The 26,540-nt window shown below is 44.6% G+C and overlaps 1 protein-coding gene across 1 annotated transcript in view; it reads left to right on the forward strand.

Moving 5' to 3' along the window:
- Positions 1-23,335, forward strand: part of LOC124799211 — a 774,857-nt gene extending 751,522 nt beyond the window's left edge. Inside the window, exons 4-5 of the mRNA XM_047262747.1 lie at positions 22,967-23,002; positions 23,309-23,335. Coding sequence (XP_047118703.1) covers positions 22,967-23,002; positions 23,309-23,335 — 63 coding nt within the window. The remainder of the gene's footprint in view (positions 1-22,966; positions 23,003-23,308) is intronic.
- Positions 23,336-26,540: the final 3,205 nt, after the last annotated feature.

Here is a 26,540-nt window from a genome sequence, read left to right on the forward strand (position 1 = left end):
TCTTTTTACTGCCACACGCTTTTCGTACAACATTTGCTGTCTTTCTTCCTCGTGTAATTCCACCTGTCTGCGGAACATTTTAATTCGGTTACTCTAATGAGCCGAAACATTATGACCACTTGCCAAAGAGCGATCGAATGCCGCCTGTTAGCGTTAAGGACACATGGTTTGACAAAAAAACTGTATGAGCGGAGCAGAGACTATTGGGGGATCACTTTATCATTCCGGAGACGATAAGTGCCACAAATGGAAATATGTGTTGACATAAGTGACTTTAACAAAAGGCAGACTGCTGTGACCCGGCGCACGAGAAGGAGCATCTCGGAAACGACTAAGCTGATAGGCTGTTCCCGTGCTATTGTCTTGGTCACCCAGGGAAACTAGCCACGAGTAAGCAACAAGGTCTTCTACGCCTCTTCACAGAGCGTGACGCCAGAGGCTTGCCCGATATCTAAAGCAAGATAGGCTGCGATCTGTGGCGTATCTGATGACTGAGTTGAATGTTGGTACAGGTGTGTGTATTTAGGAGCACACTATTTACCGCACATTATGGAACAATGGCGCTCCGTAGTAAACGACCGCTAAGTGTTCGTCAATAGCGGTACCAGTGGGCAGGGGATCATCGAGAACGGGTCGTGGATCAATGGAGACGTGTCGTGTGGTCGCCTGAATCACGCTTCTTGTTACACCAGGTCGAGGATCGAGTCTGGATTCGTCTGCATCCAGGTGAGCGGCTGTTCGAGACATGCACCGCAGCACGTACGCAGGACGGTGGGGGCAGACAATCCCTGCCTGCTCAAAGTATCACGTCCTTGCGTACCGTGGCTCACGTTCCACTTACCTTCAACCACGAAATGAATATCTTTGCGCTCCACCCTTCCTCTTGCCATCATGCAGCCTCCTTAGCCCTGTGCACTACATGAAGTGGTTTTTCAATTGAAGTATGCTGATACCTGGTCTGTCTGCCATCATTAATATAATGGAATTACTAATGCACCCATTGAGAAGAGTGAACATAAGACATTTCAAGTGCAAGCAGTTCATTTTCTTGACATGTCTCCGGGATGAAGACCAAAAATAACAAATTTGTGGGGCGCATAAAAGAGTCCGAAAGAACAGAATCCAGATAAATATTTATATCAACACAGTGCGACGTCCAAACAGCCATTATGTCAGTGCGGACGCACGCAAGACCGATCTCTTGCGAGAATCCGAAATGGCGAGTAAGGGGTTCACGGGTACGTGACGCTACGCTAGTGTGCGTGTCAGGCTGGGAATTTGGGACGGATGGGAAGTGGCTGAGGCGTCGCAGCAACCGCTTGCTTTAAGCAGAAGATCTGGCTTCATGTCCAGGTTGGCTGGTTGGTCGATATGCGGTAGGGGACCAAATTGCTAGGTCATCTGTCCCGTCATATGAGCGAAGAATGGGGAGGGAAGACGGCCACCCCCTTTCAAAAAAACCTTCACGGCATTTGCCGGAAGCGATTTAGGGAAATCACAGGAAACCTAGATCAGGATGGCCGGACGCGGGTTCGAACCGCCACGCTAACCACTGCGCCACCTCGTTCTGTTCATGTTCAGGTCTGGCAAAGTTTTTCACCTGTAACCATTTGATTTGAATACCAAGAGCTCAGATGGAAACCCAGTTCTAAGCAAAGAAGGGAAAGTAGAAAGGTGGAAGGAGTATATAGAGGGTCTATACAAGGGCGAGGTTCTTGAGGACAATTTTTTGGAACTGGAAGAGGATGTAGATGAAGATGAAATGGGAGATACGATACTGCGTGAAGAGTTTGACAGAGCACTGAAAGACCTGAGTGGAAACAAGGCCCCGGGAGTAGACAACATTCCATTAGAACTACTGATAGCCTTGGGAGAGCCAGCCCTGACAAAACTCTACCACCTGATGCGCAAGATGTACGAGACAGGCCAAATACCTTCAGACTTCAAGAAGAATATTATAATTCCAATCCCAAAGAAAGCAGGTGTTGACAGATGTGAAAATTACCGAACAATCAGTTTAATAAGTCACGGCTGCAAAATACTAACGCGAATTCTTTACAGACGAGTGGAAAAATTGGTAGAAGCCGACCTCGGGGAAGATCAGTTTGGATTCCGTAGAAATGTTGGAACACGTGAGGCAATGCTGACCCTACTGCTTATCTTAGAAGCTAGATTAAGAAAAGGCAAACCTACGTTTCTAGCATTTGTGGACTTAGTCAAAGCTTTCGACAATGTTGACTGGAATACTCTGCAAATTCTGAAGGTGGCAGAGGTAAAATACAGGGAGCGAAAGGCCATTTACAATTTGTACAGAAACCAGATGGCAGTTATAACAGTCGAAGGACATGAAAGGGAAGCAGTGGTTGGGAAGGGAGTGAGACAGGGTTGAGCCTCTCCCCGATGCTATTCAATCTGTATATTGAGCAAGCAGTAAAGGAAACAAAAGAAAAATTCGGAGTAGGAATTAAAATCCAAGGAGAAGAAATAAAAAGTTCCAGGTTCGCCGATGACATTGTAATTCTGTCAGAGACAGCAAAGGACCTGGAAGAGCAGCTGAAAGGAATGGACAGTGTCTTGAAAGGAGGATATAAGGTGAACTTCAACAAAAGCAAAACGAGGATAATGTAATGTAGTCGAATTAAGTTGGGTGATGCTGAGGGAATTAGATTAGGAAATGAGATGCTTAAAGTAGTAAAGCAGTTTCGCTATTTGGGGAGCAAAATAACTAATGATGGTCGAAGTAGAGAGGATATAAAATGTAGACAGGCAATGGCAAGGAAAGCGTTTCTGAAGAAGAGAAATTTGTTAATATCGAGTATAAATTTAAGTGTCAGGAAGTCATTTCTGAAAGTATTTGTATGGAGTGTAGCCATGTATGGAAGTGAAACGTGGACGATAAATAGTTTAGAGAAGAAGAGAATAGAAGCTTTCGAAATGTGGTGCTACAGAAGTATGCTGAAGAGTAGATGGGTAGATCACATAACTAATGAGGAGGTACTGAATAGAATTGGGGAGAAGAGGAGTTTGTGGCGCAACTTGACTAGAAGAAGGGATCGGTTATTAGGACATGTTCTGAGGCATCAAGGGATCACCAATTTAGTAATGGAGAGCAGCGCGGAGAGTAAAAATCGTAGAGGGAGACCAAGAGATGAATACACTAAGCAGGTTCAGAAGGATGTAGGTAGCAGCAGGTACTTGGAGACGAAGAAGCTTGCACAGGATAGAGTAGCATGGAGAGCTGCATCAAACCAGTCTCTGGACTAAAAACCACTACAACAACAACAACAACAACAACAACCATTGATTTGTGTAAATGCCCAGATGCGGCTAACTTTATTAAAATCCTTTGAATAAGTATTTTTGTGGTCGGTGGATCACTTATGTCAATCGTTAATGTTTAATAAAATGAAATCGACTTTTCGCACCAGGACCCTAGCGGTTGCCCTATGTATTTACTCCCTAGTAAGATCTGTTCCAAGGCTGTCGTTCCTCTCCCGACTCTCTTGATCCACCATCGTGCCACGTGGTCCGGGTGCTTTATCTGCCTCGGCAGAAACCAGCTTCCTACTTGCTGCCGTCTTATTCTGCAGCGTTGCTTAATGGAGCGAACTGACTTCGGCTATCGCCGAATTCCAGTAAAGCTACAATTTGTGAAAAATAACTAACCTTAAAAATGGGGGAAATCCACAGACTAGTGACGAAGGGAGGTCTGAGAGAGTGGAATTCAGGTGGGCTGTACGCAGCAGGAGACCTTAGGAAGCAGCCGGCCGCAGTGGCCGAGCGGTTAAAGGCGCTACAGTCTGGAAACGCACGACCGCTACGGTCGCAGGTTCGAATCCTGCCTCGGGCATGGATGTGTGTGATGTCCTTAGGTTAGTTAGGTTTAAGTAGTTCTAAGTTCTAGGGGACTTATGACCACAGCAGTTGAGTCCCATAGTGCTCAGAGCCATTTTGAACCTTAGGAAGCGGGAAATGTCTACGGCCAAAGCAGACTAATTAGTCGTAACGGGGTAAGGCGAACATACAAAAACAAGGACAAAAGTTAGTATCGTTTTAGGAGAGAGGTCATTAGATGGCTTTTGATGTTAGAGATGTGATTCTGTTGCTTCATACTGTGAGTAAAATTATTCCAAACTTCGTTTCCTGGTACCGGAAAGGATCTAGGCAAGCAAGCTGTGTGATGGATTGGAGGAGAAACGGTGATGCTCTGACCAGAACAAGTGTTTCTGCTGGGATGTTCAGGTTACAGTATTCTGGATAAGGAGCGATAGAAAGGAATATATACGATGATCAGACAGAAAAGAAACACAGCGCCTACGGAAATCTTTGCACTTGCGTGTGCGTAGCATGCAAGCTGGGAATAAGATCGTTAAATATGATAAAAAAGGACGAAAGTTGCAGATATTTCAACGCTATCTGTCGTAACCACCAGAAAGTGCTTTCAGCTTTCAGGGGATAAACATTGCCAGATGCAATCGCTGTGATCATTAACTAGAAGTAAGAGCATTTATACAGATGTCTTTTCATAAGGAATGAAAAAATGTTGATAGTTGTCAGCACTGTCTGATCTCTTCTAAATACAACTTTTCTGTAACGTTTGGTTTATGCCTATCCTTTTCATGGTATGGCGTCTGAGGAAGAAAATTCCACAAAATTACATAAAAAGTGATTAATAAATCAGTGCAACACTGGGGCCGATAATTTTTAGGGATGTTATGTCACTAGTATGTGATGCGAAATTTGATTTCAGGAGAACATACCTGTTTAGATAAAAATTTCATACGTCTTTTATGATCACGACGACTGTCGATAGCACATTAAATGCAATACACCGTTTTTTCCTTCACTATAAGAAGCGAGGGACAGAAGAACCGAAAGGAATGAAAGAAAATTAGTTGTCGTTTCTCACTGTTTGGATCTGAAATCCTTATCGTGCTCGCATTAATACGCCTCATTATTTTCTTCTATCGATGCCGGGAAAAGACACAGCCTTTGCCTCCAATAAACAAATTCTGTGCTCCACTCGGCAGCCGGTAATTACTCGCAGACGCTATTTGCGTCCGACGCAGTCACAGCATGCTTCGAAAGCAATGAATTTTATTTAATCAAACATTTAGAATCGCACGACGCCCGAGAAATTTTACGCATGAATTTAAAGTAGCTAGCTCAGTTGCCACAAAAAATGTTGTTTGAATTGGAAACGGGGCCTAGACAGCTCATTACTGGGCTTAATCAGTATCTTATGTCTCTACAAATTGCTTCATTAATATCGAGAACAGAACGCCGCAGCCACAGATCCTTAGAAAGGACTCTAATCTAGAAGAATGGAAAACCCGCTGGGGAAGAAGCGTACTAAATCTCCTTACTTTGGTAAAAGGGATCTCTACTTCCAAGTGAATGTATTAACGACAAATATCATTTACACTAGTTTAGAGGAATGTGACAACTGTTACACCGCTAATGTTTCGTTATTGTAAGTCGGTACGAAGCTGAAACGGGCGGTTGTACCTGATTTCAAGCTAATGCGATTAAATCGACGAGCGCTTTCGCCTCCTTATATGTCAACTGCTATTACTTATTCGTAGTGTGTGCCGGGGCAGCTTTGTAGCGAAATTGTCATCAAAATCTGCAGTGTTCGGCATCCACGTCCATATTTCGCAAATCACTCTACAGTCGATGGCGGAGGGTACATCGTACAAAAGTTATCTCTTTCCTTACCTGTTCCATTATTTTGTGTATTGGGCGAGGGAAAAATGACCATCTGTACGTGTTGGCAGGTCGGTGGTAAAGCGTCGGGCTACGAATCCAAAGTTTTCGCGTCTATTCCCGGTCAATTTTACGGTTTTTGTCTGTCATGTATCACTTCCAACAACTCTAGCAATGATTGTTGATGCGAAAAATGCCGATTTGACACCGTGACCATGCAGCGACATCCAGATTTGTATCCCACGACTGTCCGAGGCATTTCAAGACACGTCGTCATCCTGGAATCTCAATGAATGGAGTAGAATTGTCTTCAGTGATGAGTCCCACTTCGAACTGAGTCATGATGAACAACGAAGACGTGTCTGGAGACCTCTCGGACAGCTGTGGGGCACCAAACTGACTGTCGCCCGACATACGGGCCTACAACCAGGCGTGATGTTTTGGGACGCCATTTCATTCTATAAAATAGGCTTCATCTTACACTTACGCACATTTAAAGAGAACTGCCATTGATTACCCGAAGTGAAAGTTTTATCGAAGTCGTTCTGCAGTTCCCTATGATCGGCTCAATCCGGTATTTTGGTTTAGAAAAGAGCATCATAAGCAAACAATCTTACAGCTCTACCGATCGTTTCTCACTATACTGCAAACACTGGAGATGCTATTTACCTTCGTTAGAACACACCCGGTGCTACTTTCGTTTCTGTGGAACATTCGCTGTCCAGTATAACGTATCTGATTCTGTTGTTGTTGTTGTTGTGGTCTACAGTCCTGAGACTGGTTTGATGCAGCTCTCCATGCTACTCTATCCTGTGCAAGATTCTTCATCTCCCAGTACGTACTGCAGCCTACATCCTTCTGAATCTGCTTAGTGTATTCATCTCTTGGTCTCCCTCTACGATTTTTACCCTCCACGCTGCCCTCCAATACTAAATTGGTGATCCCTTGATGCCTCAGAACATGTCCTACCAACCGATCCCTTCTTCTAGTCAAGTTGTGCCACAAACTCCTCTTCTCCCCAATTCTATTCAATACCTCCTCATTAGTTATGTGATCTACCCATCTAATCTTCAGCATTCTTCTGTAGCACCACATTTCGAAAGCTTCTATTCTCTTCTTGTCTAAACTATTTATCGTCCACGTTTCACTTCCATACATGGCTACGCTCCATACAAATATTTTCAGAAACGGCTTCCTGACACTTAAATCTAAACTCGATGTTAACAAATTTCTCTTCTTCAGAAACGCTTTCCTTGCCATTGCCAGTCTACATTTTTATCGTCTCTACTTCTACCACCATCAGTTATTTTCCTCCCCAAATAGCAAAACTCATTTACCACTTTAAGTATCTCATTTCCTAATCTAATTCCCTCAGCATCACCCGACGTAATTCGGCTACATTCCATTATCCTCGTTTTGCTTTTGTTGATGTTCATCTTATATCCTCCTTTCAAGACACTGTCCATTCCTTTCAACTGCTCTTCCAAGTCCTTTGCTGCCTCTGACAGAATCACAATGTCAACGGCGAACCTCAAAGTCTTTATTTCTTCTCCATGGATTTTAATATCTACTCCGAATTTTTCGGATTATATTACTCCAATATTCCTCAAGCCAGGCACACGTTTGCAGAGATATTCAGCATGATCGTATTTTGGTTAGAAATGCGTTACAGTGTTTAAGACCTTACGAGAAACTAGGAAGGCGGAGTCTACATGTTCAGCTGCATCTACTGCTTGCAAGACGTTGTGCAGGAAAACAGTCAGCCGAATAACATTTTAACTCTGCTGCGGAGTGTGTGCTGATATGAAACTTCCTGGCGGATTAAAATTGTGCGCCGGACGGAGACTCGAACTCGGGATCTTTGCCTTTCGTACTCATACAGAAAGTAGGAGACGAATTGCTGGCGGAAAAAAAGCTGTGAGAATAGGTTGCAAGTCGTGCTTAGTTGGCTCAGTCGGTGCCTGCATGGTAGCTCTGTGTGTTCTGTCAGAGCTGGCTGGTCTCTGTAATAAAAAAACTGAGTGAAGGGACCAACGACGAACTGCAATGGATGTCACGTGACGTCCACTACTACCAAATACAGCGAACAATAACGAACAAAATGAAAAAAAGAAGAAGTCGGTAGAGTAGTTGCCCGCGAAAGGCAAGTTCCCCAGTTCGAGTCTTGGTCCGGCGCACAGTTGTAACCCACTAGGAAGTTTCAAAAAGAGAGCTCTTTTTCATTCGAGTTTTTATAAATCTGTGCTGATGCCTTGAAATGAGTTCCTATTCCTCCAAGAAAGCAATAACGTTTGATCTTAGAACAGACTTGTTCAACGGGAGGACGTCAGCGATATTGACTTATAACTCTATGCATCCGACCTTTAACCCTATTTGTAAACTGGAGTGACCTTCACTCCGTTCCATTCACACGACATTATTAGCTGCACAACGATTTCTCCATACAATACACTGGCACTGAGCGAGAAACGTACAGGATTTTGCCATAAAAGCAACAGTAAACAAATTGCATACCCAAGAGGAAAATTTTCATTATCCAGACAGCGTTCTCGTTCTCTAGGAAGACGGCTACGGATGCAGGTCGAATGCGAGTATACTCTTACCCCATTTAGTCAGCATCCAGAAATGTTGGCCGTGCGACTCCCCCCCCCCCCCCCCCCCCCTTCGGAGGTTCGAGTCCTCCCTCGGGAACGAGTGTTGTGTGTTGTCCTTAGCGTAAGTTAAAGTTAGATTGAGTGGTGTGTCTGAGATGACCTCAGCAGTTTGGTCGCATAGGAGCTTACCACCACCACCAGCAGAAATCTTGTTACAATGTGTAATACTTAGCAATCGATGTTGAGAACTAGTCCTAGCGCAAAGATAGATATATCGTCGCGGAGATTCGGATCATTCAAGAGCTCACAGTTTTCGAATTTCTTGGAAAAGAATTGACTTTGATTTTTATTTATGATGATATTCCTGCTTTGGAGGGAAAGATATTTGGGCGGTGTTGGAAAAATCAATGATTCTTGGAATTTTTTATAAAGGATTTATTTTACACTGAAACTGTGGTTTTTCTCAGAGTGCTCGGGAGAGAATTTTTGCTTCCTTCTTAGTGACTGCCGAAAGCACTACTTTTTTGTTAAATTACATGTGAATGTGCCGGAAAACCCATTAAATAATTCTGTTTCTCAAAAGAGCTGTATTGCCTCCGGTAGTTTTCGTTCCCAGTCCAAGTGGGTACAGTGCATTGTTTCAGAACTCAATTCAAGAATAAGAAACTTATCGCCCAAGCATTACAAACATCATTCATTGGTCGAGAAACAGGGATGTTGGATGTTGGGATGTGGTGTGAAATCAATGTTCTAATTCACCCCAAAGTGCCCCACTGTGCACAAATCAGAATACTGGACAGGGCAGTCCGCTTCAGGAACGTCATTGTCCACAGACCATTGCCTCAGAGACGCTGCTTCATGACAGGGCCCGTACAACCACTACCTCTGAACTGTTCAAATGGTTCAAATGGCTCTGAGCACTATGGGACTTAACATCTGAGGTCATCAGTCCCCTAGAACTTAGAACTACTTAAACCTAACTAACCTAAGGACATCGCACACATCCATGCCCGAGGCAGGATTCGAACCTGCGACCGTAGAGGTCGCGCGGTTCCAGACTGAAGCGCCTAGAACCGCTCGGCCACTCCGGCCGGCTGAAAAAGCAACCTGAGACATAACCGAGCAGTGCTGAACGCAAGCTTCAAGGCGTACACTAAAGTGCGCATTACTGTCACCAGCAGCAAGTACAGAGAGAGGACAGAACAAGTTTGTTTCCAAAGAAGACTGACAGTACATACCGTCGACAGTTTCACTGATCAGCACTATTGCAACACAGATACGAAGTTAACTAGGGCAAGAAAGCAAAAGAAATGTAATAGCTCTGTGACAGACCGCTGTAGGTTGTTCTCCCTCATACCAGAAGACCCAGATGGTATCCCTGGACACAGTGTTAAAATTTGTCAGTCGAGTTCTGGATCACCCTGCATAAAATTAAAGCGACAAACGGAAACTTTGCAAGGTTGCGTTTATTTTGCACCGAAATAGTATAAACAGGTGATAGTAAAGTAGGAACAGTGTAAGGAAAGTAGGACATAAACAAATATTAAGGAATACAGTATACTGAAAAAATATTGGTTTATTTGGTATGTAAGTAACATATAATATGAAAATAAAAGTTTTCCCAAACGGTCTCGACACCTCGAACCTCAAATTATCGTCCTGTACTTTTTCCCCTGCGCCAAAGACTGCTTGGAAACATCGCTAAGATAAATGGCTTACGTCACGCCGAAAACACTGTCTTTTCTAAACGCGTCGCCACTTGGACCACGCACTTGTCTTCACTTCCATTTCTGCGCGAGCCCTGCAGATGCAGTATTAAAAATTTGGACCACATCGGTGATGATGAGGCGCGGTTCCCTTGCCAGTCTAGTATCGGCACCGTCATCTACTGTACTTGTTCTTATCTCTTCGTTCTTCATCTTGTCTCTCAGACTCATTCCATGCATTGCTCTCTATATTGCCCTTTCAGAGACCCGGAGACGTCTTGCGCTGCTTGTTGTATCAATGTTTCGAGGCTGTATGCTGTTACTGGCATATGTATGTGTCCTAAATTTTCCTCTTTAAAATTACAGGTACAGTCGGTTTGCAGAGAATGTACCCAAGTTTCCCGAATGCCATCAGGCGAAACCAATTTGCCGGGTGATCTCTGCTATCTGGTTATCTTTTCGAGCTTGGATTTTGTGTTCCAGATAAATGTATTCATTTACTACATCTAGAGCAATGCTTTGATGGAGACCCTAATAATGACAGGTCTCATGACTTTGGTCTTCTGGAGGTTGATTCTTAGACCAACAGCTTGGGAAGCATATTTAAATTATCGGATCGTTATTGACAGTTTGTATCGCTGCTAAAGAAGATGGTGTCATCTGCGTATTGATGGTGGTTAAGATGTTCTCCATGCTGATACATTTCTGTCCCCAGGATAGACACTTGAACACATCCTGCAGAGCCACGGTGAATAAATCAGGTGAGACTGACTCTCTTTGTCAGCCGCCTCTTCTCACGGGAATCTTTCCAGTGACCCAGTCTTCATTTTCACATATAAAAATTTGATAGCACATACCACATTTTTTTAAAGAAAAAGGGCTCATAATTTTAGAGTCGCAATTGCTGACTTTGATCGAAACTAGTCGTACACTAAAAGAAATGTGCAACTGAGATGGCAAAACAAACGATCAAAATATTTTAAGTATTGACACAGTTTGTCAATTCCGTCGCGGCGTATACTCTGAGGTGACAAAAGTCATGGGAAGATCTGTACATATACATATGGTTGTAGTATCGCGTACACAAGGTGTAAAGGGGCAGTGCATTGACAGAGCTCTTATTTTTACTCAGGTGGCAAGGCAAGGCACTCCGTCTTGAGGCCACAAGTGGCCCATCGGGACCATCCGACCGCCGTGTCATCCTCAGCTGAGGATGCGGACAAGAGGGGCGTGTGGTCAGCACACCGCTCTCCCGGTCGTTATGACGGTTTTCTTTGACGGAGCCGCTACTATTCGGTCGAGTAGCTCCTCAATTGGCATCACGAGGCTAAGCGCAACCCGAAAAAATGGCAACAGTGCATGGCGGCCTGGATGGTCACCCATCCAATTGCCGGCCACGCCCGACAGCGCTTAACTTCGGTGATCTGGCGGGAACCGGTGTATCCACTGCGGCAAGGCCGTCTCTTGTACTCAGGTCACTCAAGTGAAAAGGTGTCCGACGACATTATGGCAGTATGACGGGAAACTCTGATCGTGAAATAGTAGTTGGAGCTAGACACACGGGACATTTTATATCGACAATCGTTAGGGAATTCCGTATTCTGAGATCGACAGTGTCAAGAGTGTGCCGAGAATAACAAATTTCAGGCATTATCTCTCACCACGGACAACGCAGTGGCCGGCGTCCTTCAGTTAATGACCGAGAGCAGTGGCCTTGGCATAGAGTTGACAGTGCTAGAGGAGAAGCAATACTGCGTGATATAACAGCAGAAATCAATGTGGGACGTACGACGGACGTATCCGTTAGGACATTGCGGCGATAGTGGGCTATGACAGCACAGGACCGACGCAAGTGGCTTTGCTACCTGCAGAACATCGCTCGTAGCGCATCTCCTGGGCTCGGCTCGTGACCATATCGTTTGGACCCTAGACGACTAGACGACTAGACCTGGTCACATGACTCCCGATTTCAGTTCGTAAGAGCTGAGGGTAGGGTTCGAGTGTGGCGCAGACTCCACAAAGCAATGGACCCAGATCGTCTACAAGGCACTGTGCAACCTGGTGGTAGTTCCATGGTGGTGTGGGCTGTGTTTAAATGGAATGGACTGGGTCCTCTGTTCCAACTGAACTGATCACTGACTGGAAATGGTTACGTTCAGCTACTGTGAGACCATTTACAGACATTCATGGACTTCAGGTTCTCAAACAACGATGGAATTTTAATGGATAACTGTGCGCCATGTCACCAGGCCACAAATTTTTGCGATTGGTCTGAAGGACATTCTGGACAATTCGAGCTAATAATCTGGCCACCCAGTTCGCAAACATTTATGGTACATAGTCGAGAAATGAGTTGGTGCGCAAAATCCTCCACCGGCAACACTTTCGCAATTATGGACGGCTGTAGAGGCAGCGCGGCCCAACATCTCTACAGGGGGCTTCCAACGATTTGTTGTGTCCATGTCACGCCAAGCTGCTGCACTCCGCCGAGCAAAAGGAAGTCCAGCATGATATCGGGAGGTAAGCCGCCACTTTTATCACGTGAGTGTATATCGCCAGTATCGAACATTCCAGATAATTAAAAAGAAGTCGTTCGTGTAAAAAAGAAGTAAGGTAGAGTCGTATCTGGGAAGGCTTACCGGCAGACCGAAGCCGTGGTTCATTGTCCACTGGCGGCCACATTTCCCAGATCAGAGGGTGTGCTGGTGTGTCTGCAGCGGCAGAGCCATTCGGTGCGGCACCGGCGAGGCGGCCCCCGCGATTGACACGCGGACCGCGGCCCGCGCGCCCGGAATCCGGCCGCTGATTTACGCGCGCCGCGCGCCTTGTTTATTGCGGGGGACGCAGAGGCACTTCCTTTATCCCGCCGGTCGCCGTCGCCGGTCACCCGGCCCGTTATTTAATAGGCCGCAGCCGCCGCAGCAGCGGCGCTGGCAGCAGAGATCGCCTCGGGGACGCCCACGGCCGCCGCCGGCTGAAGAAGTGCTTCGAGCCGGCGACGAATTCGATAAACAAACTCAGATTCCAAACGAAATGTTTCAAATCGTCCCGGCGGTTCAAGGCCAGCCACTCGCTTTGCTTCTTATTTGAATACACAATTAGAAAGCAGTACACGTGCGCACAAGCCGCTCTCACGACGGCGCCCTGCTCCGCTCCGTTAGGCTCCCGCCGTCCGCTCCACCGAGCGCGCGAGGAGTTCGTACCTGGAGACAAAACACCCTGCAGTTACTAAAGTTCTGCAGGTACTGGCGGCCGATTTTCGGTTGCGGTTCTCGCAGTGTTGACACGTTTTGCCGTTACAGCCAGATTTCACTTTTTCTTACGTGAAGTTCACTGCTGCCGTTCAGTGTATAGACACGTTGGTCCATTGATCGTGACCGGGCCAAATATCTCACGAAATAAGCGTCAAACGAAGAAACTACAAAGAACGAAACGTGTCTAGCTTGAAGGGGGAAACCAGATGGCGCTATGGTTGGCCCGCTAGATGGCGCTGCCATAGGTCAAACGGACATCAACTGCGTTTTTTAAAAATAGGAACCCCCATTTTTTATTACATATTCGTGTAGAACGTAAAGAAATATGAATGTTTTAGTTGGACCACTTTTTTCGCTTTGTGATAGATGGCACTGTAATAGTCACAAACATATGGCTCACAAATTTATACGAACAGCTGGTAACGGGTAGGTTCCCTAAATTAAAACAGAGAACGTAGGTACGTTTGAACATTTTATTTCGGTTGCTCCAATGTGACACATGTACCTTTCTGAACTTATAATTTCTGAGAACGCATGCTGTTACATCGTGATTACCTGTAAATACCACATTAATGCAATAAATGCTCAAAATGATGTCCGACAACCTCAATGCATTTGGCAATACGTGTAACGACATTCCTCTCAACAGCGAGTAGCTCGCCTTCAGTAATGTTCGCGCATGCATTGACAATGCGCTGACGCATGTTGTGAGGCGTTGTCGGTGGACCACGATGGCAAATATCCTTCACCTTTCCCCACGGAAAGAAATCCGGGGACGTCAGATCCGGTGAACGTGCGGGCCACGGTATGCTGCTTCGACGACCAGTCCACCTGTCATGAAATATGCTATTTAATACCGCTTCAACCGCACGCGAGCCATGTGCCGGACATCCATCATGTTGGAAGTACATCGCCATTCTGTCATGCAGTGAAACATCTTTTAGTAACATCGGTAGAACATTACGTAAGAAATCAGCATACATTGCACCATTTAGATTGCCATCGATAAAATGGGGGCCAATTATCCTTCCTGTCGTAATGCCGCACCATACATTAACCCGCCAACGTCGCTGATGTTCCACTTGTCGCAGACATCATGGATTTTCCGCTGCCCAATAGTGCATATTATGCCGGTTTACGTTACCGCTGTTGATGAATGACGCTTCGTCGCTAAATACAACGCGTGCAAAAAATCTGTCATCGTCGCGTAATTTCTCCTGTGCCCAGTGGCAGAACTGTACACGACGTTCAAAGTCGTCGCCATGCAATTTCTGGTGCATACTAATATGGTACGGGTGCAATCGATGTTGATGTAGCAATCTCAACACCGACGTTTTTGAGATTCCCGCGTCTCGCGCAATTTGTCTGCTACTGATGTGCGGATTAGCCGCGACAGCAGCTAAAATACCTACTTGGGCATCTTCATTTGTTGCAGGTCGTGGTTGACGTTTCACATGTGGCTGAACACTTCCTGTTTCCTTAAATAACGTAACTATCCGGCGAACGGTCCGGACACTTGGATGATGTCGTCCAGGATGCCGAGCAGCATACATAGGACACACCCGTTGCGCATTTTGATCACAATAGCCATACATCAACACGATATCGACCTTTTCCGCAATTTGTAACGGTCCATTTGAACACGGGTAATTATGACGAAGCAAATACCGTCTGCACTGGCGGAATGTTACGTGATACCACGTACTTATACGCTTGTGAATATTACAGCGCCATCCATCACAAAGCGATAAACGTGGTCCAACTAAAACATTCATAGTTCTTTACGTACTACACGGATATGTAATACAAAATGGGGGTTCCTATTTTAAAAAACGCAGTTGATATCTGTTTGACCTATGGCAGCCCCATCTAGGAGGCCAACCATAGCGCCATCTGGTTTCCCCCTTCACGCTAGACGAGTTTCGTTCTTTGTAGTTTTTTCGTTTGACGCATATTTCGTGAGATATTTGGCCCGGTCACTATCAATGGACCACTCTGTATATACGACTTGCTCCCCGACAGTTGTTCCATTATACCGACTAGCCTGAGTCTGGTTCTTAGGCCGTTTACCTCACTCCTTTAGGCGAATGCTGCTCCACTAAGTGAAATATGCCTGGATGTACTAACCAACCTAAAAGCATAATACTCGTAATAATTATAATTATCAGTCTGCAAATGAAGTAAATACTTACGTAAAGTTGTTCAGTATATTGTCCTCAGTCACTAATACAAATATTTTCACTTGTACTCGCTATGGTCTGTATACGTAACTATCCATTGTCTAATATCGCCTAACTTTATCCAAGAGGCGGTATGGTACATTTGTGAGTGCAATGCTCACGATCGACGTATTTTACTCTGGTGTCCAAAATTAAAGTCTTTTTGTCTAATTCACGATATAATCACGTGTCCGTACGATGGTGTTCTGTACGAAAGATGGCACTCCGGTCAACGGACAACCATGCCAACGATGACGTCAGGGCACCTATCCAACAGGGTAGTGTTTGCCAGTTATTCCGACACCCCAGTCGCTGTGTATACACTCACAGATGGTTCAGTACGGCACAGAGAAGACGTCTACCAGATTCTTTGCAGTGGAGGGCAGTGGAAAGCATGGAAGCTGGACAGTCGCAAACCGATGTGGCCCGATGGCTTAATGTGAGTCGTTCTGTTGCTTCTGGGATTTGGCGACAGTTTATAGAGACCGGAACTGTATAAAGACCAGGGCAGGGCCGACCGTGTGTGACATCAGAAAGAGAGGACCGTTATTTGTTTGCAAGTGCACTGCACTGCACGGCAACTGGCATTTAACCTCTCAGCATCCACTGGACGTTGTTGTATCCAGGAGAACGGTATACAGAAGGCTTCGGCAGAATGGCCTTTACTGTAGGAGATCTGCTGTACCTTTCACGCGTCTTCACAGAAGGGAACGAAGAGAGAAGTCGTCAACATGCCACCTGGGCGGTCGACTAGGGGGCTGATGTTGTTTTCACGAATGAGTCCCGATTTGGTCAGGAGTGTGATTCTCGGCGCAGTCGCATCTGGAGGGAACGTGCAACGTGATTTCGGGAGCCAAACATTGTCGAAATGGGGCATTCCTAGCGCTGAGGCCAGGGGTTATGTTGACCTCTCGAACACCTCTTCATGCAAGTGTACTGGTGAATAGATAAGGTTTAACTGCTGTCACGTATCGTGACGAGATCTTGGGACCTCCTGTGCGGTTGTCGTGACCTGCTGTGGGCCCAGATTTCATATTGATGGGCGATAAGGCTCGACCACATGGCGCATGGGTGGTCGATGTTTTCTTGTAAAGGGAAGATACTGTACGCATGGCGTAGCCTCCTCACTCTACCGATTTTAGTCCTATAGAGCTTGTCTGGGATGCACTAGGGGGAGGGGGAGGGACTACACACGTCAGCAACCACCAACCACTCTCGAAGACTTGCGAGCAACTCTGTGGGAACAATGGGTGGTATTGCCTCAAAATGAGATCGATGACATCATTCACAGCACGAACCGTTGCTGTCAGCCCTGTATTGCTGCCAGGGGTAGTCACAACTCCATACTGAGCACATGAACCAGTTGTGGGAATGTAGGTGCAAATCCGTTAAGGTGGAAAAAACTAAGAGCGTTTTTTCCTACTGTTACGAATGTTGCAGTTGTTTATGTTCTACATTCTTCACACTTTTTCTACTTTGCTGTCACCTGTTTATACTATTTCGGTGCAAAATAAACGCAACCTTGCAAAGTTTCCGTTTGTCGCTTTAATTTTATGTAGGGTGATCCAGAACTCGACTGACAATTTTAACACTGTGTCCAGGGATACCATCTGGGTCTTCTGGTATGAGGGAGAACAACCTACAGCGGTCTGTCACAGAGCTATTACATTTCTTTTGCTTTCTTGCCCTAGTTAACTTCGTATCTGTGCTGCAATAGTGCTGATCAGTGAAACTGTCGACGGTATGTACTGTCTGTCTTCTTTGGAAACAAACTTGTTCCATCGTCTCTCGGTACTTGCTGCTGGTGACAGTAATGCGCACTTCAGTGTACGCCCTCAAGCTTGCGTTCAGCACTGCTCGGTTAGGTCTCAGGTTGGTTTTTCCGGCAACGTTGGTTGTACGATAACAGTGATACACAGCAATAGGGATAGCTGTAGAAATGAAGAGTCGGCCTCGTGCTTGGATCCCCCGAATGCAATGGAAGCGCGGCAGAACAACGCTATGCTAAAATGCTCCTGCAGAGAAACCAATCTCAAAAGACAGTGCCTTTGCACCTCTTCATAGGCGCCGAGAGAGTGGACCCTTCCGTGTTAGAAAGATTGCTTATTACAGTCACTTTCATGGATATGATGGTATTTTCCCAGAAACAAAGGTGACTGGGGTAAACTGTGCGTCAGAAGAGGCCGTGGAAGGCCCAACGGTACCGACAGACCGCCGTCTCATCCTCAAACGGTAGGCGTCAGTGGATGCGTGTGTAGAGGGGCAAGTGGTCAGCTCACCGTTCTCCCATCCGTTGTCAGCTTTCGTGGCCGGAGCCGCTACTTCTCAGTCAAGCTCACGAGGGCGGAGGGCACCCCGCTTGCCAATAGGCCTCGGCAGACCCTGGCGGTCACCCATTCATTTGTTAGCCATGGCCGACAGCGCTGAACTTCGGTGATCCGACGGGAACCTGTGTTACCATTGCGACTACGCCGTTGGCTCATTGGAGTGACAAACCCAATAAATCATTATATTAGCCTGCCACGATCCGCCGGAGGTAGTGGGTCCCTTATACCAAAATACTCAGAAAGTATCCCAGAACAGTCTTTGAAAGTTTGTCGGGGAATTTCTGGTTCACCCTGTATATATTTCAATAGGTTCCGTGGTATAACGTTTTGGTGTTTTAGTAAATGTATCTAGTTTCACGGCATCTTTTCTTGTGCGTTAGACGCGTAGACGCTGACAAAACGGAATCTAATAGTAATGTGTGCTCTGACGTCTAGTATTGTTGGTGTCGTTTAGCAACGTGATCAGGGTAAAATGCGAAAGAAGAGACGCAAGTTGCAGACTCTTCACGTGGCGTTGCTAGTTGGTTAAGTTGCTAGTTCCATCATTCACAAACGGTGGGCACACTAATTCATTATGATGCGGAACGCTAAATTTACCTGTTTAGTCATGAGGTTATGCAATTACATTTTCTGTCTATCTGCTTTTTCAAAGCTGTAAATGAAATGCCACCTTTCTTTAGGTGTGTTCTTTATTTGTTACCACATCGTGGTAAGACTGAGCAAGTCGCTACGCTCATTGAACTGTGATCACATTTTAACGCAAAGCTTCTTTATTAAGTGTCCTACGTTATTTTCTGGAATTGCTGAGCTTGTTCTGCAGAAGTGATCGCATAACACTAACGAGTAATTTTATCTCTTGCGTGCTCTTATACTTAATAAGACAAACTGAGAATTTCCCCAGTTAGGGTTGAGAGAAGTGGCATTCAGAATAGATACGGTTCTAATCCTCGTACTGGTATTCAGATGTAGATTTCACCTGGCTTTCGTAGATCAATTAAAGCAGATGCTGCGATAGCTGTCTTGAGAAATACATTGTCGATTCCCCTTTCCTCTGTCCTTCTCTCCGAGCTTGTGCTCCCGTCTGTAATAATATCATCGTCGACAGGACGTTAAATATCCAGTCTTCCTAGTTTTCACTTCGCAGCAGTAGCAAAATACATCGACATCATAAGTACCGTCTTCGCAAAACACAAAAAAAAAAAATCCTAGGATGGTTAGGAAACGAAGTCTCTATTTCCTGAAAACCAACACGTTTTGCCTAATAACGCCATTTGGCGCGGGGCCAGTTCAGTTTCGAAACTAGCATATAGCGCGGTATGTTTATCTAAGACCGGGACCCGTGACAGGATTCGGCGACACGGACAATGTTTTAATTTATGGCTTCCGTGGCGAGGCGGCTTAGCTAAGGCGCACTGACACACTGTGTTGTGTAACTTTGGCGAGCGTGTGTGTGAGTGGGTGATGTTTTGCAGGGACAGAGGACAGGCAGAAACAGCTGTAAGTACCACGACGGAGAAAACAGATGTGGCAGTAAAAGCGCTGCAGCGGTTTGTAGAAGACGTCGTAGGAGAGTTAATAAATAGTTTGGAAAGATACGGTGTTAGCAGTTACATGACATTACATCTGAATTGTAAAGAAATGGAGAAACGAAAGTAGCAAACTTTTCAAACATGAGTAAACAGTAAGACGAGATTCCTCTAAAATGAACCCGATCTGAGACACTTCGGACAATGTCGGGGGTCAGATTCGAACCACAACTTACCGCGCCGTAATTTACTGGAACCGCGTGACCTGTGCGTAAACATCCTATACGTTCGAGATTCACTAACTACTTGTCGAACCCATACCAAACAGATTCGTTTCTGTGTTGCATTCCAAAGGTGGAACAACACGCTGTTAATCAGATGGTTATAGTGTTCTGGCTCGTCAATAAATACGAGGCTTATTCGGAAAGTAAAGTCCGATTCGTAGCGAAATGGAAACCACTGTGAAAATCCGATGTAACTTTGCACAGATGTGTCGGGCAGTGTCTTGAGTGTACCTATCGATCGCTTCACGTCACTCTTTCCAGTTTAGAGCGCAAAGTGACCACGTAGAAATGCCTAAAACAACAGTGTCTCCCGCCAAGTATGTGAGAGATTTCGCCTGAAGCTATGCAGCCCACATAACGTAAACGTCATGCGTTTCTTTCTTCAAGACAATTCTCGGCCGCACTCTGCAGGGGCGATGAAGATGCTCCTGCAGCGTTTTCGATGGGAAGTGTTTGATCACCTACAATACAACCCTTAATTGGCTCCTTCCGTTGTTTATCTCTGCTCACATGAACTGCTGGCTACAAAGACAACATTTTGGCACAAACAACCAGACCAGCGTAGAGAATTGGCGGAAAGCACAGGCTGCTGCTTTCTGTGACGAGGGTATTGGAAAGTTTGTACACCGCCAGGCCAACTGCCTAAGTCGGAGGGGCGACTGTTTAGAGAGGTAGCTGGATGGTGTGGCTAACTGTTGTGAATAAAACATTTTTGATTTTCGCTGTGGTTTTTATTTCGCGACCGAATTGACCTTATTTCCGAACAGCCCTCGTAAATGGCCAGCTGTGTGCTTTTGCTGTAACTTATGCAAGTAGCTTTGTTATCGTTTATAGCGTACTTTTTCAGTGCCAGATAACAAGTGACATATGTAACTAAAGCGAAATGAAGTATAAGGCAGACAACGGGCTAAATACAGCAAAGGAAATGTAAACAATTGATCCACGCGAATATGAAAATGTGACTCCTTCGCACCCGCTGTAGATGAAAATGGGGCTGCAAACAAATCATATCATAGCACAGAACAATCTCTCATTCAAGTGATTTGTCTGGTCTCAAACGTAAAAGATGGTGCCAGTGTACTGTGCAGTAGTAGGTAACTAAACTCTCTGGTTTGGTTGAACGTTTGTGGTGTCTGTGACCTTACAGTCACTAATGGAAAGTAAATATTATACAGTTTGCTTTTTACGAGGCTAACTTTAGATATGATGCCACACGGATGTCATCCGTGGAGTATGTAAATGTGAGACAGTAAATAAGTAAACCATGGTGTGCTGGTGAATTGGTTGTGATGGCTCCTTTAAGTAATAATCAGTAGATTTATCATACGTGAGATTTATCATCTATTACCCACACTTACTCTGTCGCATTTATTCTACTTACAAAGCGTTTATTTTTAAGCTCATCCGTTTCGGATATTTTAGTACCCTGCAACCAGTCATCTCCGTGCAAAATAGACCTACGCCACACCTTTTTGCAAGATCTTTGTTACAAGCAACAGTTGTATAGCACATGCTGGATGTTGGAAAAGTTTCGCTGTCACAGTGTAAATAAATACGGATTGTGTAGAAGCGTGTGAATTTATGTACCAACTGCTCATCAAAATGGAAGCAGACAGATGGACACTAACGAAAAAAGCCACCCATACTGTCGCAGAAAGTAACAAGCTAAATGTTGGATCCATATCGACAAATAAACAATAGTCATGACGATATATTAAAGCGTGTTCCATCTTCTTGTCACAGAGCCAGCAACCAGCATTATGCTAGAGGCAGTGATGTAACTTACAGAAAACCATCTGAAGATGAATCTGAAAAGGTTAGGTTCGAAAATCGGTTAATGGAATAATAAATAACTATTCAAAAAAGTGACTCACTGCAGTTTTATGTATTTACATGGCTTTATTTTTATTTTGTATGAATAACTCGCTTTGAGATATGTGACTCAAGTTTCTACGACAGTTCTGGTTCTTACAATACGACGTAAAGAAGCTGTACTCCATTTCATCGTTAAATAAATTAGAAGAACTATAGGAAACTACACCGAAACCAGCTTTCAGGAGCCACATTACGTATGAGAGAGAGAAATCGAGTACGATATGCCACCATTTCGTTGCCAGCGTTGAAGCAAGAGAGTTAAGAAATAATGGATGACGGTTTGATTTTTGTCTTACATTTTTCTCGAACAACGAGATGTGTTACTATAAAAAAAATCGAATGAGGTCTGTTACACGAGTAAACGTTCCTCATGATTTTCAGAGTTTGGTTTAGTTTTATACGATTATACCTTTAGTACTATAATTTTCACTGCCGCATATACTCGTTTCGTAATTTAACCGGCGCAGAAACTATAGGCACTGCAGAAACCGCATGTGGCGCACATAGCGTGTGCTGTTTATCCATCGGTGTCATTCAGAACATCACTGCAGGATGTAATGTCTTCGCAAGACAATAATCAATGCTCAACTGTTCCCCATACTGTTTATCAGCTCGTACATTATGTCCCCAGTTCGTAGACAAGAGCTGTATGATCTTTAGGAATGATCAGTTGGCAAAAGTTATTCTACCTAGAGAGAATTCCAGTCGCGACCAATCGCGTTTAATTGTGGAGAAAAAGTTCGCACGGTGTCCTCATGTTACAGGTACTCGTTGAGGGTAGATTTCTTGATATGAGCGTAGGGTTCAGGCATTCATAGCAAACCAGGGGATATTTGGTGCTATTTTTCTGCTTCTAATTCTCGGCTTTCGCTGCTGCCCATCTAACGATCTAGGTGGCTATACTTATAGCCACCTTTATCATCAGATGGGCAGGTGTGAATCGTACTGACGGCATCTGTTCACTATACCCTTCATCTCGCTTTAAGCTTTTATACTGGTTGGGGTGAAATTCGTACGGACAGGTGCTGAGTGTTCAGCCGTGGAGAAAAAGAAAGAACCGCTTGCGTACGAAGATCATCTGTGTGCATATCATAAGTGCGACAATACTAAGCACATACTTCATCCTTTTCTCATTGAAAGGGTTCTGGAAAACAATCTGATACCAGTATAGAAGACGGGGAATTGAACTTAACTCCTCTCGAATACTAGATAAGTGCTTGACCACTCAAAAATTACTTACAGCCGTAAATTTTTCCATCGGCCAATACGTTGCTAGATACCTGGAGGGGGTGATATTAAACGTCTCCTGCACTCCTCACATCGAAGCAAGACGCGATTACATTCCAGGGTTTCGAGCCATAAAGCCCAAATTTCCTTGTTTTGTAATTCCTGTTATTTATTTCTGTCTATGTATATCAATGGTATTGCGAGCATGTATTATTTGTGGTACCAATTAATTCTTTATTATGTTTCAGGAGTCTTCGCCTACTTTGACGCTCATCTCGTCAAAGGTAAGTTCCTTGACAGATTGGCCTTTCTTCTTTTGAACTCTTTAAATGAACGTTCTTGCTCTTTCTGTCTCACTTTTCGCGTGCGTGTAATGCGTGAATGTACTTCCGCAAGAATGTCATTCCCTGCACTCAACCACTCGGCCACGCTTGCTCTGGCCTTGAGAGAAATTATAATGTATATACTGTATGACTTTCCTTGGCACTAGTAGGATGATGTCACGCAAGCATGCTCAAGTGACTAGATATTCCCAGATCTCTTGCCTGAAAAATATTCGGAGGAATCAATTTGTTGAAAATTTATTATAGACGGGGATGTCAAAACGCAGGCATTAGTTTTATCACATGAATTTTACAGCTTGAGGTTATTTTTAACCTATCTTTATTTTTACTGACTATGAATGTAACTTCCACAAACAAATTAATATACATATTATAAGAATGTACACAAAGTCGATTGATCGAACAGCTTTATATGGAAGATATAGCATGCAACCAGAAACTTTTAACATGCTCTGTTTGTCTTTTCCATATATACACATCAACAAAAGTTTTTCATCATCCCTTCTCGTCTTAATTCATGCCACAGAAAACAGAAATTGGCTCTGAGGCATGCGGAAAAATTCATTTGCAATGTGTTCAGATCACCAAATCAAATAAACAAATATTCGTGTAAGGACAGAATCGTCTGTTTTTCATGTGGGTTTTTCACAGTACTGCTGAGCAACGTCAGTATGTGGTGGAACGACCCCTTGTTTGGATGCTGGCTTGAATCCGACGTGGCATTCCGTGGATAACGTCATCAAGCCAGCACTGGTCAGACTGCCACACCCTTCAACGGCGATTCTGAGTAAGGTGCGCAGAGCACTTTGCCGTTGCCGACATCCTAAAATCGGTGCTACGCATGTTCGACTGGGTGCATGTCCGGGGAGCAGGCAGACCACTCCATTCTGGTGATACTAGTGTGCTGAAGGAACTTGTACGTGAAAACAGAACGACGAGCACACGATTTATCATCCATGAAGATGAAAGTGTCAGAAAAACGTTGAGGCTACTGTTCCGCTGTTGATTGCAGAATCTCGCCCGTGTAACGCAGTGCAGTGAGACTGCCTCAACAAACACGAGAGTTTTACGATAGCGGCATGTACTGTCATCCCAGAACAACACTTCACCACCACCTTGTTGCACATGGGACGCCGTGATCGAGGCGTTTGATACTCTTGAGTTGTCTCCAAACATATTGTCAGTAATTATGAGGGTACAACGGTTTCGCCCGTAAGCAACATCCGACGCCGATCCTGAGGCGTCCATTCTGCATGATTTCTTGTCCATATGTAGCGGCGTCCAAAGTGTTGTGGTGTACGATGTGGTGCTCACCACGGTCGTCTGAAATGCAGATTCTCATCATGCAATCGTCTCTTAAGAGTTTTCTTCGATGCATGATGTCCTGTAGTCTCTTCGAATCCCGTTTTCAATTCAGGAGCCGTCTTACTACGGTGCCTTAGACTAAAAAATAGTAGATATCGATCATCCTGTGCACCTGTCGAACGTGGACTGCCTGTGTGGTGTTAAGTCCTCAACACTACTTGTCAATTGGCACCCACTTCATGTCCGCACCACACCACTTAGACTCCGGTGCACACGTGGAGCAACTTCATCAGCTGGGAAGCCTTCTGCTCGTAACGTGACGATGCGGATCCGACGACTGGTAGCGACTGTCCTTCACGGCATGATGGATGTTTACTCTTCCATAGACGTCGCTACTGCGCCCATAACAGTGCGCTATTTACAGTTGAAATGCTGCAATCCATTCCAGCTTGGCACTCTACCCACAGGTAGCGCTCATGGTAACAGTGTGTATGTTTACAAACAGCTTCAGGGATCACCCTCCGATCGGTAAAGTAGTAGTGACAATAACAAAACACCTGCACGACATATCGGGGTGATGCAAAACTTTTGTTGATGTTTGTACGTCATTATGGCTTTTGCATTCCCTTGGGTTGCCATATTGAATCATCTTTTTCAGTACGTTAACACCCCTATCACTTTGAACGTTATCAAATACTGTAGTTGGAAATTGTCACAACGATGCTTGGTTTAGAAAATTTGTACTTGACAACATTTGGTACTTCAGTGATGGACTTACTAACTTGCTATGAATACAATGCTGTATGATTTGTAAATCAGACACTGTACAATAATTCAAATGATAAGTGACTTACTTCTCCGCTCACAACTGCTGAGAATGTTGGAAAATTGTGAAATAATCTAAAAATGTATGGGAGGCGATAATGCGTTGTAATATCTAAGTGAGTGTAAGATAAACTAAGTGTTTATTCGTTTACATTTACCGACAATGCTGACAAATTAGGAGTGAAGTTGATGCTCGTATACAGAGCTTTACTGAGTCTATTAAGATCTTCCTCCCTACATTTAAAACATTTAATAAATCTAACATGTTAAGGTAAAGGGCCTTGTGTTACATGTATTATGCGTTGCACAATATTTTAGTTTCCTTTGTTGTCAGAGTAATGAACAAAATGCAGATTACAATAATCATTATACATGACGCTTACTCGCTACTTCACCTACAGTATGTTACCTCGAACTGAACGAGAAGAGAGACAAGTACGAAATAAAGGCTTCGAAATTAATACTGCAATATTGCATAGTTGCAGAAATGACGTGAGGCTCGTACGTAACAGAGAACATTGTCATAACCGCATAAACAAAAATTAACATTTGCACCTTTTTTTCGGAGATTCTTACGTGCAAGAAGTGCTAAATTAATTATACGGAGATGAGGAACGGTAATTCATATAGAATGATGCAAGAAAGTGTAGAGGGATGTCGTAGTTGACGGAATAGCGGGAAGTATACTAGTTTGCGTGGATCTGAACACCATTGGCGCATGTGTGATTAAATTATATGGAATGGTATGTAGAATAAACATAAATTATGTTTACAGCATAATCGTTCAACGTGTTTATTTTCTCCACGGGTTGATTTCGATGCGCACGTTTTGGTTCCGATCCAAGTCCTGAGACGAAGCCAGCTCGTCCCTTGACCGAAGAACCGTTGGCCTTTAGGGCTAGACGCACAAGTCCTCCGGCGTACAAGCAACACGTTGGCGGGGTCACGACCTCCCTACATCTCGCAGCAACTCAAAGCAGCTGCACACAGCGGCTATTCGTACCCGCGTAGAACCTCTCCACACTTCATGCCAGAGTGTTTTACGGTATTCGTGCTGATTATGGCCTTGTCTACGGGAGAAGGGCATTACACGTTATTATACTTGTTCTTGGAACAGCGGTTCTAGACAGCAAAATTTAAGGCGTTCCAGACATAGTACAGTTCCCGGTCCTTCTCGTTTTGCGTCTTTAAAAGCACATATGAGTTCATACTTAGAACATGTAACGGATGACATTTAAGTGAAAGAAAAGAAAAAGTCCAATAATAGATAGTGTAATCTGTTTTGAGATGTCTTGTCTACAACTGCAAACATGTTATACGTTGCTCTTGTCTTTCTTGATAGGACGGC

The sequence above is a fragment of the Schistocerca piceifrons genome, chromosome 5, assembly GCF_021461385.2.
Source record: "Schistocerca piceifrons isolate TAMUIC-IGC-003096 chromosome 5, iqSchPice1.1, whole genome shotgun sequence".
Lineage (NCBI taxonomy): Eukaryota > Metazoa > Arthropoda > Insecta > Orthoptera > Acrididae > Schistocerca > Schistocerca piceifrons.